This window comes from Theobroma cacao, chromosome 5 (genome assembly GCF_000208745.1).
Source record: "Theobroma cacao cultivar B97-61/B2 chromosome 5, Criollo_cocoa_genome_V2, whole genome shotgun sequence".
NCBI lineage: Eukaryota > Viridiplantae > Streptophyta > Magnoliopsida > Malvales > Malvaceae > Theobroma > Theobroma cacao.
Genome location: NC_030854.1, coordinates 32,349,302 through 32,368,544, shown reverse-complemented (window position 1 = coordinate 32,368,544; position 19,243 = coordinate 32,349,302). Strand labels below are relative to the sequence as shown.

General features: G+C 32.3%; 3 protein-coding genes and 1 non-coding gene across 4 annotated transcripts; 3 read left to right on the top strand and 1 right to left on the bottom strand.

The window, feature by feature from the left end:
- Positions 6,920-9,216, top strand: LOC18599592 (alcohol dehydrogenase-like 5). Its single transcript, XM_007029624.2, has 7 exons — positions 6,920-7,035; positions 7,175-7,317; positions 7,434-7,471; positions 7,640-8,042; positions 8,203-8,439; positions 8,544-8,702; positions 8,841-9,216. The coding sequence occupies exons 1-7, from the start codon at positions 6,999-7,001 to the stop codon at positions 8,949-8,951; spliced, it is 1,128 nt and encodes a 375-aa protein (XP_007029686.2). The 5' UTR covers positions 6,920-6,998; the 3' UTR covers positions 8,952-9,216.
- On the top strand, positions 10,798-13,947 carry LOC18599593 (alcohol dehydrogenase-like 2). The gene is made up of 6 exons (XM_018122429.1): positions 10,798-12,176; positions 12,294-12,331; positions 12,488-12,889; positions 13,027-13,267; positions 13,384-13,542; positions 13,658-13,947. The coding sequence occupies exons 1-6, from the start codon at positions 11,847-11,849 to the stop codon at positions 13,766-13,768; spliced, it is 1,281 nt and encodes a 426-aa protein (XP_017977918.1). The 5' UTR covers positions 10,798-11,846; the 3' UTR covers positions 13,769-13,947.
- Positions 14,267-14,338, top strand: TRNAC-GCA. The gene has a single exon. It is a non-coding gene; the product is annotated as a tRNA-Cys (tRNA).
- On the bottom strand, positions 14,831-18,107 carry LOC18599594. The gene is made up of 5 exons (XM_007029626.2): positions 17,996-18,107; positions 16,754-16,883; positions 15,806-15,899; positions 15,305-15,385; positions 14,831-15,214 (listed from the first exon to the last, which is right to left on the bottom strand). The coding sequence occupies exons 1-5, from the start codon at positions 18,027-18,029 to the stop codon at positions 15,077-15,079; spliced, it is 477 nt and encodes a 158-aa protein (XP_007029688.1). The 5' UTR covers positions 18,030-18,107; the 3' UTR covers positions 14,831-15,076.

Genomic DNA, 19,243 nt, shown 5'->3' with positions numbered 1-19,243 from the left:
TGTAAATCTATCTTTAATACTATGAGATTTTGCATAATATATTTTGAATTGAACATATGAAATTGATTTTGTATAATATCCATTTTTATAATAGGTGAAAAATATTATATTTTGGATAATTTGAAATATGTTTTGTTTTGGATTTCATATTTTTTTTTATGATTGACCAAAATAACCAACTACTAATGAAAAGTCATGAACTTCGTCCATTCCCTAAAATAAATACAACATAATTTAATAATTATGGTTATACATGTGCAAGAGGTTGTCATAATAATTGCAGTCATGATGGTTACACTAATCAATGTTCTAAAGATACCTTTATAGATACTTTTACCCATAAGAGAGGTGGATGAATACATTTATCCACTAAAGAAGTGGATGGATACTTTTACCCACCAAAAAGATGGATGGATACCTTTACCCACTAGAAGTGAATGGATATCTTTACTCATCAGAAAGGTGGATGGATACCTTTACTCACTAGAAGTGAATGGATATCTTTACTCATCAGAAGGTGAATGGATATTTTTACCCATCAGTGGACGGATACTTTTACCCATCAGTGGATGGATACTTTTACCCACCAGAGAGGTAGATAGATAACTTTACCTACTAGAGATGGATGGATACTTATACCCACCAAAAGTGGATGAATACTTTTACCGGATGGATATTTTTACCCATCAGTGGATGGATACTTTTAGCCACCAGAGAGGTAGATAGATAACTTTACCTACTAAAGATGGATGGATACTTATACCCACCAAAGGTGGACGAATACTTTTACCGAGCAAAAAGGTGGATGGATACCTTTACTTACCATAGGTGGATGGATATATTTAATGACTAGAAATGAATGAGTAGTGAAGAAATATAAGAAAAAGATAAAACATAGGTGGATGGATACATTTAATGACTAGAAATGGATGAGTAGTGAAGAAATATAAAAAAAAAGATAAAAATGGACAAAAAAAAAGGAATATAGAAAATGTTTGTCATTGATGTGGCATGAAAGGCCATTGATCACGTATCTATTATACATTGAAACATCTTGTTGAATTTTATCACACATTATTGAAAGCTAAAAGAAAAAAAATATCGAAACAAATTTTGTTCAAAATGATTTCAACCATGATCAAGTTAATATGACACTTGTTTTTCTTGTCCACCTTAAAGGAGGAATTAATCATGTAATTGGTGATTAAAATATAAAAGAATGAAATTTCTTAAATAAGTTGTTGGTATTTTTAGTATAATTTTATCATAAAGATGTTTTANCTAGGTTACTTAACTGATTGATGTAATTCATTGAATAAAATGGTTAGTTGTTCTTATCATGTCATGTCATTGTCATGATATTTCTTCCTCTTTTGTGAGTAATGAGATTTTTGAAGGATGGAGATGATTCTTCCTCTTTTGTGAGTAATGAGATTTTTGAAGGATGGAGATGACTCTACCTAAATTCTTAGATTTTTTTTGTTGCTTATTTTCATTGTATTTTGAGTTCTTGACTGTGTCTAACTGTTTATCTTTTGCAAAGCCATTTTTTCACCTTAATTTCAACCCAGCATCTGTGTGTTGTCTGATGGGTTAGAAAATGGGCAAGTTTGATTGGTGGTTGATTCCTTTTCTTCAGCATTTTGGTAACTTGGGCCTATAAAATTTATTTATAGTAGACAAAAAAAAAGAACTTTTATTAAAAAATATTATAGTAAATATTTGTTTCTTTTCGGATAATTGACTTTTATTTAGCTAAGGAATATTTTATTTGAAATATGTCCCATATATACCACTGAAAATCCAAGGTTTTTTATGGCTATTCATTCTTAATGGCATTTCTACTAAATGCTTTCTAAGAATCAGAACGCATGGTGTATGTCTTACAATACAAATGGTGATAACCTTTGTTTTTGGTGTTACAGCCGTGGAGGAAAAGAGTGATGATATTTTATTTTCTTGTCACTTCATACGGTCCATGGGGGAAATGTGGATAGATCGAAGATAAGTAAATCAAGATTCACAGACTGTGAAAACGTATTAAAAGATGAGAATTTTTTTACTTGGATTTTTTTTAATAAAAGTTCTTTGCTTGGATTTTTTTTTAGTAAAAATTCTTTGCTTGGATTTAACAGATGAGATTCAAAGAACTTTCAAGAGATGCAGCAAACAACCTCAGAATCCAAGCTCTTTGCTTGTAAGCTTCCTAGCCACCTGTAAACGGAAAATATGGCTTCTATGGAGTCCCAATCTCCGGAAATGGTCAGGGCATATAGACCAAATGACTCGAATTGTACATATATTTTTTTCTTTTTTGGTGAAATAACTCAAATTCCATTCATCAACACACTTACAGAAAAAAGCAAATCAACACTACAGAAAAATGCAAATCGGGGCTCTTATGTACAACCAGCAAGGTTGAAGACTTGAAGTTGAACAAATTGATGACTTTGCACAGGAGGATATTTGGAAATTCATCAAATCCTTTCAAAAATTAAATTTTCGACTTCGAGTGGCAAAATTACCATTTTACCCTTTTACTCCAAATTATACCGAAATTAAAATTTTTCACTTCTAAACCTCAAATCTTACTCCAATAAGTCAAATTATACTCTAATAAGTCAAATGAGGCCAAAAAAATCTTTTCTAAAATTCTCATTTTGTCCCCAAGTGGTAAATGACCCCATAGATAGCGAAAATTTTGGTTTGACTCCAAATTGATCCTCGAACTCCGAATCACCATATTAAACCATTCTGGGACTTTAAAATTCTTAATTTCATCGTGAATTCTCTATTTGATCTAGTTCGAGGCTTAAATTAACTTTGTTGTACGTCTAGGTACAATATCGACTTTTGTAAATTTTTCGAGACTCTCTTAGCATGCAAACATGCTATCCATCACATGTATGTCATGACAATTATTTTTATAGAGTCGGGCTTGTCATCTTCTCCCCCACTTGGATCAACCATATGATCCTTCTTCATGACTGATTTCGACATCAGCCTAAATATTAATATTTTAATATTATTTTATTAATAAAATATTATTTTATTCTAAAAATTTTATCTTGTCTCCTTGATACCCAAAATACCTTATCATGCCTCACTTGACTTTCAAATCGCCTTTTATCTCACAAATTCTCCTCTGATAAAATTATTATTATTTTATTATTATTTTCTCACTTACGAAATATTTTATCCTAAACTACTCCTTTCGTCTTTTATCACTTTTAAACATTTTAATTGACCTCAATTTGCATCCGATCAACTTTATTTATCACCATATCAAAGTATGGGATATTTCAATTTCATTTATAAATACACACTTGAATAAGATCTTCTTCCTCCCTTTAAATACTTTATCTTATAGTTGTTCTTTCAAGTTATATTTGATAATACATTATCAGCATGATGTTTTGATATTATTTTATTTTCATCATCTTCGAGGTTCAAAAGATTTCGATGATTATTCTTCAAGGTTCAAATGATTTCAATGGTTATTCTTTGATTTCTAATTTAGCCAATTAGGTAAATGTTGGTATTATTTTGTTTTCATCTTCTCCAAGCTTCAAAAGGATTTCAATAGTTAGTCTTTGATTTCTGATTTTAGCAAATCAGTTAAATGACTTGATATCTCTTTGATGTTTTCATTCTTAAATATCAACCTTAATGTGAATTTTGCTATCATGTAGTATTTTCATTATTGAGCAAAATAACAAGCTAAAAATGAAAAATTATGAATTTGTCTATTTTTTAAAGTAAATGTGCATCATTTAACAATTATAGTCATGGTTATGAAAAATGTCGTCATAATAATCTACATTAATCACTATTCTAATTACAATAATAACTTTACCTACTAGAAGTGAATGTATAACTTTACCCACAAGAAGTAGATGTATACTTTTAATCCACACAGAAGTGAATGAATACTTTTAACCCACCAGAAAATGATGAATACTTTTAATCCACTAAAAATGAATGAATACTTTTAATCCACTAGAAGTGGATGAATAGTGAAGAGATATAAAAAAAAAAAACAAGTATACAAAATAAAAGGAATATAGAAAATGTTTTGTCATCAATGTGGCATGAATATGAAAGGCCATAGGTCACATATTTGTAGTACATCAAAACTTCTTGTTGAACTTTATCAAACATCATTGAATGCTAAAAGAAAAAAATATGGAACTTTATCAAACATCATTGAAAGCTAAAAGAGAAAAAAAATATTGAAGTAAATTTTGTTCAAAATGATTTTGACCATGATCAAGTTGATATAACACATCAAGATGTTACAGATTTTTTTCTCCATCTTAAAAGAGGAATTGATCATTTGATTCGTAATAGAAATATTTAAGATAGAAATTTTTTAATAGTTTGTGAGTATGTTTTAGTATAACTTTATCATGAAGATATTTTTATATATTCTTATTATATTTAAATGATATGTTTTTATTATACCTTTTAATTAATAAATTATATATTTAATGTTCTTTTATGTTAATTTATAAGTTTCTTATTATGTATTAAAGAAAAATATTGATATTCATTTTGTTGGATCCAAGATCAATTATGTAAATATATGCCTACCGGACATTGCTACAATGTACATTATATTTAAAGATAAGAAATATTTTTCCCACTTGATAATGGAAAAAACTTATGTCAATACAATATCTAGTAGTACAAGATTAATTAAAAGTTATAGAAGAGTCAATCTTTTACTACTTAGAGGAACAAAGTTCATAATAGAGGATGCATTATTTTCTACTAAGTTTTAAAAAAAATTATCAAGTTTTTTGTCTGAATGGATATCATACTAAGATAACGAATAACAAAGATACTAAATACCTTTATATTATATCTATTATTAAGTAAAAAAAATGTGTATTGGAAAAATTACTCGTTTTATCTTATGGAATGTACTGCACAAAAATTAGAATGATTGAAACTCATAGTATAGTAAACCATAAGTTTATAAATGATTTTAATGTTTGACATGACCGGTTAGGCCATCCCAAATCAATAATTATGTAAAAAATTATTAAAAATACATGTACTCATCCATTGAAAGATTAAAAGATTTTTCAATCCAATGAATTCTCATGTGCTACTCACTTTAAAGGCAAATTAATTATAAGGTAATCACTAGCTAAAGTTGAGACTAAATCTCTTACATTTTTTAAATCATATTCAAAGTGATATATATGGATTCGTATATCCACCTTGTACACCATTTAGATATTTTACAGTTTTAATAGATGCATCAACTAGATGATAACATGTATGTTTATTATCAACTTGCAATCTGGCATTTGCAATAATTCGTTTGCAAGCACTTTTTTCCAATTATGCAATAAAGATTATTCACCTTTTACAATGTTGGTGAATTTACAATCTTAAGCTTTTAATGAATATTGTATATTAGTTGAAATAACCATTAAACAGCCTATTACTCATATTTATACACAAAACGGTCTAGCAAAATTGTTTATTAAACACTTTCAACTAATTGTAAGGTCATTGTTTATGAAAACTAAACTCTCCATTTCTGCTTAAGGGCATGTCATTTTAGATGTAGTAACACATTTACGCATCATGCCAATGAGTTATCATAAACTTTCCCCTATACAATTGGTTTATGATCATGAATCAAATATTTCTCATCTAAGAATATTTGGATGTGCGATATATGTCTTAATTACTCCACCATAATGCACAAAGATTGGTCATCAAAGGAGGTTAGGAATATATGTTATATATGAACCTCCATTTATAATTAAATATCTAAAACCATTATCAAGAGATTTATTCACAGTAAGATTTGCCGATTATCATTTTGATGAAACAGTTTTTTCAACATTAGGAAGAGAAAATAAGCAGTTGGAAAAAAATTTTTTTTGAAATGCATTACTATTATCTAGTTTTGATCGTTGCACAAATCAATGTGAACTTGAAGTTCAAAAGATAATTCATGTACAAAACATAGCAAACTAGTTGCTAGATGTGTTTACTAACCTAAAGAGTAAATATACAAGATGATTAGAAAGAGAAAACAAAAACTCCAAAAGAAACCTTGGACGTAATTGATAAACTTTCAAAAGAAATTCAGGTATGGAGCTATTGGGATGTATTGCTGAGAATGAATCAGCTTATGTGAATGTTGTTCAATGATTTTTTCATGCGTCTAGCTATTTTTTTGTAAAGTAGGTTGATAACAGAATATTAAGATTGACTAAATCAGAATACTTTGTCTCCTTTTGTAAAGGGTTTATCCTATTCAGTCAATGAAATGATTTTAATTTTCAAAAAAAAAAGATTTACATGTAGATTAAATTAAATTAAGATTAATAGTTAATCCATTCAAATCAATAGATCTTTCAATTCATTTGTAAATACACATTCTCGAATAAGATTTTCCTACTTTCTCTAAATACTTTTTTTTATAATTATTTTTTAAAATTATATTTTATAACACATATATATGATTCTAGTTTTAGATACGTAGCTTAAAAAAAAATGCAAAGAGTTGAATTTTTTTTTTAATTGAGAGAAGAAGAATTCGAATTTTAATTTTTAAATAAGATATCATACTTCAACTAATAAATTTTTAAATATTTAAAAATTAAAATATATAAAAAAAGTAAATCTACCATGAGAGTAACCACGTCTAATACTGCACACTAAATAGTAAGTAATGGGAAATTCTAAAAAGTTCCTGCTATGTCACATTGAGAACAAATATTTAGCCTTTTCTGAAGAATAGAAAAGATTCGATTTTGGCAACCAATTTGTTTGAATATCTTTCATGTTGACGTATGCAATGGCAATTATTTTGCAGATAAGTTAGACAGCTAGCGCTGCACTATGTCATAATATCTGACCACACTTGTTATAAATATCATAGCTAACAGCCATGGTTCGTTGTATCTCTCTTCAAACAAAAGGTCAACTCTTAAGCTGCTTTGATCCCTCCAAAGTCTTGGTCTCCAACGATGCCCAACGCCAACTCCCAAGTCCTAACCTGCAAAGGTAAACTCTCTCTTAATTGGTTCTACAGAGCAGAAGCACGCACATACATACATTGATATGTCTGGGAATTTAATCAGTTTCATTGATATGTCTCTCAATCTCAATTCCGATGCTTTTGCTTTGAAATAACGTGTGGCAGCCATAGTAAGTTGGGGAAAGGATGAGCCGTTGAAGGTGGAAGAGATACAAGTTGAACCACCAAAATCATCCGAAGTTCGGGTTAAAATGCTATATGCCAGTGTTTGTCACACTGATATATTGTTCGCCAATGGATTCCCAATTGTCAGTACTCTTTCTCTTCATCATTGTTATTCAATCTATCACTGATTCCTCACAGTTTTTTAACTTTAGGTTAGTCAGATACTAATTGTTCTTAAGTATTTTGTCCATCCTTTCAGCCTTCTTTTCCTCGTGTTATGGGGCATGAAGGCGTCGGGTAAGTCCTTTCCAGATTTATACATACAGACTTTTTTTCCCATATTTCAGCTTTCTTTTCCTCAAATTCATGACATATGTGAAGGTTTACAAACAAATATTTGATATACTGCTTAGTTGCCATTACCGATAATTTCAAAGTAATACAGCCTGGCAACAATTATTGCAGGGTGATTGAGAGCTTTGGAAATGACGTGCGTGGACTAAATGAAGGAGACATCGTGATACCAGCCTATGTTGCAGAGTGTAAAACATGTGAGAACTGTATGTCTGAAAAGACAAATTTATGCTTAAAATACCCTTTAAGTTACAATGGCTTAATGCTGGACGGTACTTCGAGATTGTCCATTGGAGGCCAAACTGCCTACCATGCATTTTCATGCTCCACATGGTCTGAATACATGGTTATCAATGCCAACTTTGTCCTCAAGATTGACCCCAGCATACCACTATCGGATGCTAGCTTCCTTTCATGTGGATTTTCAACCGGATATGGGGCAGCTTGGAAGGATGCTAAGGTTGAAAAGGGCTCAACTGTGGCTGTTTTTGGTCTTGGAGCGGTTGGATTAGGCGTATGTAGCTTCACACTTTTACCCTTTTACTCTGTTTTATGTTTTTTATTTTTAAAATCATAGTTATCAAATTCGGATCTACAAATGGTCTAGGAAAATATCTGAAAGAGATTGAAATCAGTTTGTCCTTCATATATAAATGAATATATTTAATTTGCAGGCGATCAAGGGAGCCAAAAGCCAAGGTGCCACTAAAGTAATTGGCATAGACAAGAACCCAAGAAAAGAAGCAAAGGGACGAGCTTTTGGAATGACAGATTTCATAAACCCCGATGACTCTGATAGATGTATTGCCGAATTGGTCAAAGATTTAACTGGTGGAATGGGTGTGGACTACAGCTTTGAATGCACTGGGGTTCCACCCCTCATCAATGAAGCCATTGAAGCCACAAAACTGGTACAGAATTTAAACTAAAAATTTCTAAATTGGAATTTCAAGCTTTTAATTATTGAGATGTGTGATTGGAGACATAAAATTTTGATTTACTTTGTGGTGGTCAGGGAGCAGGAAAGATCATACAGATTGGAGCAGGAGAACATTCAAGTGTAAACATAAATTTTATAGGCATTCTCCTTGGCAGAACTTTGAAGGGGTCGATTTTTGGAGGGCTCAAAGGCAAATCTGACCTTCCGATTATCTATGAAAAATGTAAAAATAGGGTGAGTGCCTCGATGGACTAATTAATTTTTTTTGCCAGGATCACTTCAATTTAGTGGGGTCAAATGTCTATCACAAATGTTTTTTTAATTGAATTGAGTGGAGTTCCTTACAAAAATAATGGTCCTGTTTCTTCACAGGAAATACAGCTTGACGAACTATTGACTCATGAAATTCAGCTGCAAGAAGCAAACAACGTATTTGAGTTGTTGAAGCAACCAGATTGTGTCAAGGTTTTGATCAAGATTTGATTTATATGAGTGACAAATACACTTATATTCTAAGTTTTAATTCACATTTAATAAAGGTGTTACAGCTAGCACCGTTGGGGATTACGTCAATCAACTTGTAATGCATTAAAAAGTTCCATAAATGAGAATATGCTATTCACTGTTTGTTAACTTTTGCTTAATTGTCTTGTAATATTTGCAAAGAAACGCTTTTTTAGCCGCAGCTTTATGGTTATCATTTGGACTGTATTACTCCTATTTTGGTAGAACCCAACATTACACTATAGGTGGTAGCTTTGGTTATAATTTGCTTATTCAATATGCAGCGCTTATATAAATGTTGTGTTATTCTCTTTCACATTAGGTCGAAAAGAATACTTCTTGATGTCAAGTTGAGAATCTCTTTTGACTTCTTATGTTTACAAAGGCTTAAAATATAAAATAAAATATTATATCAAAAATTAATTTCAACTAATGTACGATTCAAGCAAAGGAATAAGGCCATGAAGCAACAAAGTTAAGGTGTACCATGGAAAACCAGTTTATAATGCCAGCAAAGGAATAAAAAGCTAATTGAATATGAAATTTAAAAGGGAGGAGGATATATCATTTCGAAGATTAGAATAGCTATCTAATCTTCCTCGTGATTTTGTCTCGGGAATCTTCAGTGAAGCAATCTGTGATAAGATTTCTTCTTAACTCAACTTCCATGTTAGGCTTGTCAACTTGTGTTGAGAGACTCAATTTTGCAATCAGTTTGGAGTATAACTCAAGTTACTTCTTATCATATGCACAAGAATTTTTTATGGTAAGAATTTTTATACAAAGAGTAAAACGTGGATGTCTAATTTTGACTAACATTATTATTATTATTTAAGTGTTGTTTATTGTAGGGAAAAATATGATTATGAATGCCTATTTATATTACTAGTTTTAGGTCAGTTTGGGATGGTACACATTTATGAAAGCTCAAGGACAATAAACGAGGAGCACGCGGCGGAAAACCGGGAGACCCCATGCTTCACCGATCACCAGCTTAATTACGGAAACTGACAAACTAACTTTGAGAGCTGATGACCACCCATTTCTGAATTAAAGCCATTCGTACAGCAACACAATGTGCCGTCGGAGATTGCAAGAAAGTAGGGAGAGCTTTGACAAGTCATATCATATAAGACCATGCCAACAGTTGCGAGCAGGAGTTAAAGCAAAATTAAGGTTAGGAAAAAACCATTATTCAATAATCACGCTGCAAAGTTAAGCCACTCATGCAAATCATGCAATACAAACCTATCAAAAAGCAAGAAACAGGAGTAAAAGTTTTGTAAGTAATTATTGGTTGCTGTTTTGTCAAATATGTCGGCTACTTACAGATGGTGCAATAACATATTTATGTCATTTTCAAAATTATCTTGTTATCTTAACAATCAAACTTAGACGAATATCGTTGCCATTTGCCAGGTTTTGGTGGGTCAGATTCCCACATGACAATTGATAGAAAACATTCCTCCCGTACGAGATAACAGTTAAGTAAAAAAGTAAAAAATTAACTTTTCCATATCAAAAATTTTTAACAATGGTGTTTTTTAATTATCCCTTAACATTTGGATTTAAAAGTATTTTAATATAACTTTTCACTTAAAAAATCACCTACGAGCTAATAATCATACTATTTCATATTATGTGAAATAACATTTTTTTTTTTGAAATTTCATTATACATAACTCTCGAGAGGGGCAAAAACACTCCCTTGAGTCGAAACAAAGTAAGTTAATCCTTATCTGTTATGCTCGGAAAGAAGGATTACATCATATTATCTCAGCAGAAACTGTACATTTAACAAAAGATTCTATTTTCCTTAATAAAGCCTAGAGTTCCAACATCCTCTCATGGCTATCATACCTTTTTTGCAGAAGGTCAAAGTGACCCTGCCAAGCATATGAACAAAATAAGATCCCATGTCCCTCAACATAATTTTTTGAAGAACCTATACATTTTACACACAAGTATCAGAAACCAAAGAAATCACATCCCTCTGCCTGAAATTAGTGTCACCATAACACATTGCAAATCATCAACACCCCTAAAACACCTTCCAAAAGCATACAAAATTATGACAGATGTGGAAATTGTTCTCATTCATCCACAAAACACCAAATCGCAGCAGCTTCCACAGTCAGCACACCCACACAGCAGCACCCAATTCTCAGAAAAGTCTCGGCCCCAAAAAAGAGAGAATTTTCCACATTACCTGGGTTCCTTCCTCACTTTAACAGTGACACCAAAGGTTGAGGGCTATTCCAGCATAGTCACCAGGTCCTCTGTGCGTTGAACCCCAGCTTTCGCAAGTCGATCTGCCAGTGTGTTATTCATTCTAAAAGTGTGCCTCACCTTCCATCTTCTTACATCATTTTTCAATCGTTCAATATGAACAACCCGCTTTCTTAATCTCCAGGGTGCTTCCATAGGTTTGTTCACACATTTAACAGCATTACATGAGTCACTCTCAATTATCAGACTCTGTGATTGATTCCATTTTGATGCAATAAACAACAAGAAAGCTTCCCGAATTGCTCTAATTTCAGCTAGGTTTGAATCCCCTATGCCTATAGGTGAAATCATATTTTAATTGATGTGACTTTCAATAGTCATAATTTTTCATATGAAAAGACATAATTTTTGTTTTGAAAATACATCAACATTTAATCCACATATGATACCAGGTTTTATTTTTCAGATATGATCAGAGGGTAGCCGGCCTTTTCTTTTTCTTGGTACTTAGCCTGCTTTATGTGTTCATATAAGAATATATTTTGCAGATAGAGATTCAGCAACAATCTTCTTACTTTTGTTAGTTTCTCTTCTGAAGCCACAGTTCAATTGTTAAGTTTAACACCAGCAAAGCCATGCCTAACAATGTCAAACAGCAGTTCACAACTCATAACATGCAAAGTTAGCTTAGAATTTAGCAAAGTTGTTTTGATTAAAACTGTTTTAAGTTATTGTTTTTCATTAAATTCAGAAGGTTGGGATTACTCTTATTTTCTTTTATTTTTTGCAACTCTGATATCTCTCATGCTTGTCCTTTGGAGTAACATGGCAGCAATAGTATGTTGGGGAAAAGGGGAGCCATTAAAGGTTGAAGAGATACAAGTAGAGCCACCAAAATCATCTGAAGTTCGAGTTAAAATGCTATGTGCCAGTGTTTGTCACAGTGACATATTGTCAACCAGAGGATTCCCAAGTGTTAGTATTCTTTTCCTCATTGATTTTACTTCAATTATACTATTTGATTCTCATCATTTTTCTTGAATCAGTTATCTGATATCGTTTCTTGATGAGATTTTGTTTTCCCTCTATCAGCCTCTTTTCCCTCGAGTCATGGGGCATGAAGGTGTTGGGTAACGTCCTCTGCTTGTATTTCCTTCATGGTCATATGACTACTGCAATCAATGAGAACAACCTTGACTGAGAGATTTCATTATGTGAAATACTTGTCATGGTCCATTTAGCAATGTTCAATGACCTTTTACAAAATGTTTGCTATGCAATTGCAGGGTGGTGGAGAGCATCTGTGAGGAAGTCAATGGGCTAAAACAGGGAGATGTTGTGATTCCGACCTATGTCGCAGAGTGTCAAACATGTGAGAATTGCACATCCGAGAACACTAATTTATGCCTAACTTACCCGTTAACCTTGAACTGCCTAATGCTTGATGGCACTTCAAGAATGTCCATTAGAGGCCAAAGTTTGTACCACACATTTTCCTGTGCCACATGGTCTGAATATATGGTTATAAATGCGAATTATGTCGTCAAGATTCATCCGAGCATAGCTCCTTCGCATGCTAGCTTCCTTTCATGTGGATATTCAACTGGATTCGGGGCAGCTTGGAAAGATGCTAAGGTTGAGGAGGGTTCAAGCGTAGCTGTTTTCGGTCTTGGAACTGTTGGATTAGGGGAATGTATTTTCAGCCTTTAGTTACATATTCCCAGAGTTTCAATCTTCAAGGTTCACTATATATCGTTGTTGGGATACTGCTGAAGCTGAACATGCATGAACATTAAACAATTGGAAATTTGTGCTTAAATTTTCAGGTCGTTGAGGGAGCTAGAATTCAAGGTGCAACTAAGATAATTGGTATAGACAAGAATCCAAGAAAAAAGGAGAACGGACATGTTTTTGGAATGACAGATTTTATAAACCCTGATGGTTCAGATAAATATTCTATCTGTGAATCAGTTCGAGCCCTAACTGATGGAAAGGGTGTGGATTATAGCTTTGAGTGCTCTGGGGTTGCACCATTGGTCAATGAAGCCATTGAATCCACAAAAATAGTATGTACATTGTATTGTTATGCTATAAATCATACTCCTGTCTACATGCAAATTGACCATTTTTCTGCTGATGGATTGATATTTTCCAAGATTTTGATGTACTGCGTGGTGGACAGGGAACAGGAAAAACCATTCTGATGGGCATAGGAGATCATCAAAGCCTGCAGATAAATTTCCTACCCCTTCTGTGTGGCAGAACTTTAAAGGGGTGTGTTTATGGAGGCATCAAAACCATATCTGACCTTCCCATTCTTCTTGAAAAATGCAGAAATAAGGTATTACTCTAATTCAATTAATGTTGTCTAGCTTTCAGATTAATCAACCTGTAGATTACTTTCAAAGATATTGCAGCATAAAAGTAAGATGGAATGATGTTCCTTTTCTCCACAGGAAATCCATCTTGATGAACTCTTGACTCATGAAGTTCAGCTAGAAGATATAAACAAGGCATTTGAGCTGTTGAAGCAACCAGATTGTGTCAAGGTTCTGGTCAAGATTTGATTGATATAAGCAACAAATTTAGCATGTCTGCATGTCTGCTCTTTTCTTATACCCTTGAGCCTTAAGCCTATTATATTAGGCAATGCCTAATACAATTAATTTACATCTTAGAACTGTTTAATTTGTCTCTTTTAATTTTTACCATAAAAAATAAAAATCTCTTTTAGATTTCTCTCAAATCCAATATTCCATACTGTTTTCATTTACAAGATTAACATTTATGTATGAAGAGTGCAAATTAGAGAAAAATATGGTATCTAATTAATTATACTTTACGTATTTGTTTGAGGTGTCTATTTTTCTGGTGATATAATCAGCATAGTTGGTAGGTTATAGCAACATGATGTAATCAATATTGAGAAGCATATATTATAAAATGGGAAAAATAATTTAGAATGGCTAGCATTAAAGGTGTAAGGTGTATCATGTTAAACCTTAACGGTTGCAAGATTGGATTAAATATTACCAAATAGTATAATCCTTGGCAGTAGTCAAAGGGGGTCCATAGCTCAGTGGTAGAGCATTTGACTGCAGATCAAGAGGTCACCGGTTCGAACCCGGTTGGGCCCTTCATTTATTTTTGGTAAAAAAAAAAGCATTTCTTATTTCTTAAACCCTATCTCATTTCAGCTTTGTTATAATTCAAATGAATGATTTTCTGGCCCAAAAGAATTCATACTGGCAACGGCTTCAATTTCTGCAGAGGAAATCTTGTCCATAATACTGCATTCGGCCCCAGCCAACTTATCTTTGCCAGTAGCTACTGCCTAAGAACATGACAATAGAGTTTAGTACTTTAGCATTTGGTTGATTGATTATTATATAATTTACCAAAAAAAATAAGAAATAAGAGTATTTTACCAAAAAAAATACTTAAGAAACCGCATGACAATAAGAAATAAGAGTATTTTACCAAAAAAAAAAACCGCATGACAATAAGCTTTACACCAGTTTTAGGAACTGAAAAGATTTGATGTTCCTCCCACAACAATGAGCAAGTTCTATCACTAATTTCTCTGTGGTAAATGGATAGCTTCGAATGTAATGAAAAGAGAAAGGAGGTCATAAATCCCAATTCACTGCTCTAATTCGCATTCTCATAAGGGGAAAGGAACACAGGAAATTTTGCTCAAGTATTACACTCAAGTTTTGATAGGGATAACAACAAAACCGATATTAATATCAAAACTGCATAAAAATTATCAACCACTGTCTATGTGAATTCAGAATTCATTACAGAAGCACAAGGACAAAAGTCAGCCGCTGAAACTCAACATCATGCGCCGACTACTAAGCAACAAACACGTCTCACATAGTAGCTTCTACTTCAGGGTCAGTCTCGACCGGAACAGTAGGTGAATTATTACCACCTCTCAAACGTGAGGATACATTGTCAATGGCAGAATTCAGTTGGCTGATTTTTGCATTCAGGGTCTGCCTGGTCTTCTGCTTTCAAAAAGCGAATTCTCAACTAATATAACATAATAATAGCACATATCAATTGACAAAGCTGCATATAATGTAGAACCTAATTACCTCTAAACCTTCATCATAGTATATTGGTCGCTTTGCCCTCCGGAATCCATATTCATCTTCATTTAGCAGTGATCTTCTAATCTGGATCAAAACAACAAACTAAGAATTCAGGATCCAAGCAGAAGAACCCAAATTTCAAATGAAAAATAGCAAAAAAGAGACAATTCATGGCACAAAATAACAGGCAGATAACATTTCATCACCTCCATGCAAAATATGACGAGTGACATATGGGAAATAATGCCAGTTATGGCTACTATGACGGGGCAAGAAAAAAATGTGAAACAGCAATATAATAGGATTCAGTTAAAAGACAGATGAACCATGTAGATTAATTTTTCTGACGTCCCTTTAAATATTAATAGAAAGTGATAATTATTTCTTTTGCCCAAAACACATGTGCACTAGTACAAGGACACTTCCAGTCAACTTCAGGACATTAACTGGATTTTTTAAAACATTTGCAGGAAATTTAATAAAGCTGAAAGCAAATATTAATACCTGTGGAGCAAAAATATATGCCAAAGTTCCAAATACAGCACCTCCTAAAAGAAAACCAGCAACAAAATCACCTCCCCCACCCCTACTGCCATCACTGTACATATCAGAGTGAAGAACAAAAGATAAGAATAGAGAAGAAAATAAGCGGCATTGCTGTTGAAGAAAATCAACAAAAGCAAGTAAATCTAAACATAGCACAATGTCCGAAGTAGTAAAAAATCAGGCTTCTTCTTTTTTTTTTTTTTGGGTACAGGTAAAGAATCAGCTTTAAGAACATTCAGAAAAAATATGACAAAAATACCAAGGAGGACTTCCGATAGCTCTATGCTTTAAATCTTTTATATTGTGAATTGAGAGGGAAAATTAGTTTTTCAGCATCCAATTTACAATCTTTTTCAGTCAAATAGAACTTAATTAATAGATAGATCATCCAATAAAAAACTTAATAATCATTGGGTATTAATAGCCAAGAGTCTGGTAATATATTGTTTAATGGATATGCTTCTATTGACTTCATTCTTCCAAATGTGTTCATCAATGAGACAAAAAAAACACTATGAACAGTGTTGTAATGACCTCCAGGCTTTTGGATATTGATATTGAGACTTGATTTCTGACATTTGACAATTGAATTTCAGATTTCATATTGAGTATTTACTATAATTGTTTCGAATGTGTATAACGTCCTTGGCATTAAGTTTTCCAGAATTCTAGTTTTGCATCAAGGTGGTTTAGTAAGACAAAGGATTCGGCACATGTGTCATCCTACAACACAGCATATAAGCAGACTAGTTCAAACATAAGACCAAAAACTTTAGAGAGATGTGGCTCAAGTAACAATGACTCATAATCAGGGGTTCAGCTTACTCCTGATCAAAATACTCTTATGAGAAACATAACTATTCATCTAAGCTTATTTCACATGGACTCGAATCCAGCACAACATACCGATACTCTGCACAAACTGAAAACTGGCGGTTGGATGGCATTGGTTTCCTCCTAACTGCCAAACTTGGTGTTTTTCCAAAGGTGCTGGACTTAGTGAACCAAACCTCACGTGCCTTGAGATGAGAACCACCTATAAACCAAGAAAAAAAATCATAACATATTGAGCATGAACAACAACACAATAACAAATCATTTTCATTGCTATATGTCAGCATTAATAGCAATCCATCACAAGCCCCAAGATGAATCAATATAATAAAAAACCAATGGACTATGAAATAGTAAAAATACCCCATCCAGGCTCTATCTCTATTTTACGTGTCCTAGTTAATTTTTGGATGTTATCGACATGGCTGTTATTTTTCATAATTAATGGCATTTGAATTTTGGATCCTTAAATCTTATTTCATTCTTTCTGGCTTTTTACACCTAAAATGATAAAAGTATAATAAAAATGAGAATCGTAAGTATTTCAATTTTTAAAAACATAAATTGAAAACATATTTCTATTCCTAAAAATTGCATTCACAGTGAACAAAACACTTAGAATAAGACAGACACTGTCATTTATACCTACCGCCGATACATACATAAGCATGTTCTTTCAAACCTCAATCACTTGAACCAAATTAAATGGAACACACAGAATCAAAAAACAAACTTGAAGCACATCTATTTCTAGTCTTGTCCTTTCTTTAAGAACTTTAATCCACTAACACAGCATGCATTTATCCAAAACATCACCTCAATCATTTAGATTACTACTTGCTTTTAAAAAGCTCTCTTAGACAAAAATAAAAGAATATATATTTCTTTTTTTTAATAATCAAGTATTAAAAATTTATCTTCATAAATGTATAAATGTGAAAAAGTATTTACTTATCCGAAAAACATGGATGATTATACTTTCAGATGTAACTATCATACATTTTTCAACCATTTACTTATTTATAATAAAAAAATCTTCACTTTTTAAACCGAAAATATTGTAGATATATTTTTCCTTCAAAAAGATTTCTATATAACATTTTCGCTATCTAAAATAATTCTCCAAGAGGTGCACAATCATAAGGCCTATTCAAATATTCAAATAAAATGAGGAGAAAAAAGAAGAGAGAGAGCAGCAGTATTCAGTAATTAAAATGAACTAAAAGAAAAAAAATCAGAATTTAAATTATCATAAGCAAAAAGAAAAATTACAATCAGAAAAGTTTAAAAAAAAGATTGTTAAAATTGAAAGACCTGAGATGGAAACGGGAGCGAAGCAGGAAGCCATAAGAGATCTAGAGAGAGAAACCAAAGTGAAGAAGTAAGGATTTAGTTTTATAAAAAAAAAAATTTTTTTGCCAGGAAAAGAGCAAAGGAGACAGATTATATAATTTTTGCAATTCTATTTTTGTTTTTTTATTTTACGAATATGCCCCTCCTTCTTTAGAGAGATTTGTAGGGGATTTCTTTTCACGTTTTTGTCAGCGTGAGGTGGATGCCATCTTTCCTCTTTTGCTTTGAGCAATGAAGGCTGATGTATGTTAGCATAGGAATGCACTCAGTCGATATTAAGAAAGTTGAGAAGGGTATTAAAGGAACGAAGAGAAATTTTTGAAAGGCTTTATGAATATCCCCGGCCGTACAACGACGGTTCCACAGTTCGGCTCAAAGTTAACGCTCTCGATGGATCCGCCTTCTTTTGCTACCTGCCACTCCAATGTTTTTGAATTTTTTTTGTTTGAAAGGGGATTTGAATCTTGTTGTTTTAATTATAGAGGTCATGCATTTATGAACAAATTAAATATTTAAATAATTTTATTATTATTTTTCCTTGTGGCCATTGACCAACGCTAAAATTTTAACTTATGATTTTGTAGAAAAAATTAAAAAAAAAAAGGAAATCTTATTTTTGAGACTTGAATTCCACAAATTATTGCAAAATATTATGATCAGAGTCAGTTAAATTTGACCCAAGAAAACAATAAAATTTTATTTTTTGTTCACTGAATATAGTTTGAGCAAATGTAATAATACAATCGTTTTTTGCGTCACTTTCAAAGTTGGCCTGAATTTAACGTGAGCAATAACTTTATAGGCTTCGATTTAACATGAGCAATAACTTTATATGAAGTCAAACCCCAATTGAGTTGATGAACAACTAAAGTTTTCGAACACTTTTTTCTTTAAAATTATGAATGAAGGAGTTTGACTTTTCCTTCATTATCTTTGTTATATGAATACATTTATCATAAGAGTTTTGACTCCCCTCCTTGAATTGTGACATGGAGTAATTGACACAAAAGTTATGAATAAAGATTGGACTCAACAAGAATAGCTTCACAGTTAAAACCTGGAATGGGAGATTTAAATTTACGGAATGAGAGAGGTAAGTCTTCCCATTGTGCAACCTAAGTTTTTGTCATCAACAGAAGCATATCAATTCAATGAACAGTGCAGTTTTCATACCACTGCTTGCTCTATTAAAAAGCATTACTAGATGTT

Excerpts from the sequence above, each read along its gene's own strand:
- LOC18599594 (XM_007029626.2), bottom strand. The coding sequence starts at position 18,029 with ATGGCTTCCTGCTTCGCTCCCGTTTCCATCTCAG. Across the intron at positions 16,884-17,995 it reads CGCTCCCGTTTCCATCTCAG|GTGGTTCTCATCTCAAGGCA; the intron begins GTCTTTCAATTT and ends CTTGGTTTATAG. Across the intron at positions 15,386-15,805 it reads CATATATTTTTGCTCCACAG|ATTAGAAGATCACTGCTAAA; the intron begins GTATTAATATTT and ends GTTTTGATCCAG.
- LOC18599592 (XM_007029624.2), top strand. The coding sequence starts at position 6,999 with ATGCCCAACGCCAACTCCCAAGTCCTAACCTGCAAAG. Across the intron at positions 7,036-7,174 it reads CCAAGTCCTAACCTGCAAAG|CCATAGTAAGTTGGGGAAAG; the intron begins GTAAACTCTCTC and ends AACGTGTGGCAG. Across the intron at positions 7,472-7,639 it reads ATGGGGCATGAAGGCGTCGG|GGTGATTGAGAGCTTTGGAA; the intron begins GTAAGTCCTTTC and ends CAATTATTGCAG.
- LOC18599593 (XM_018122429.1), top strand. The coding sequence starts at position 11,847 with ATGTCAAACAGCAGTTCACAACTCATAACATGCAAAGTTAGCTTAGAA. Across the intron at positions 12,332-12,487 it reads ATGGGGCATGAAGGTGTTGG|GGTGGTGGAGAGCATCTGTG; the intron begins GTAACGTCCTCT and ends ATGCAATTGCAG. Across the intron at positions 13,268-13,383 it reads CCATTGAATCCACAAAAATA|GGAACAGGAAAAACCATTCT; the intron begins GTATGTACATTG and ends CGTGGTGGACAG.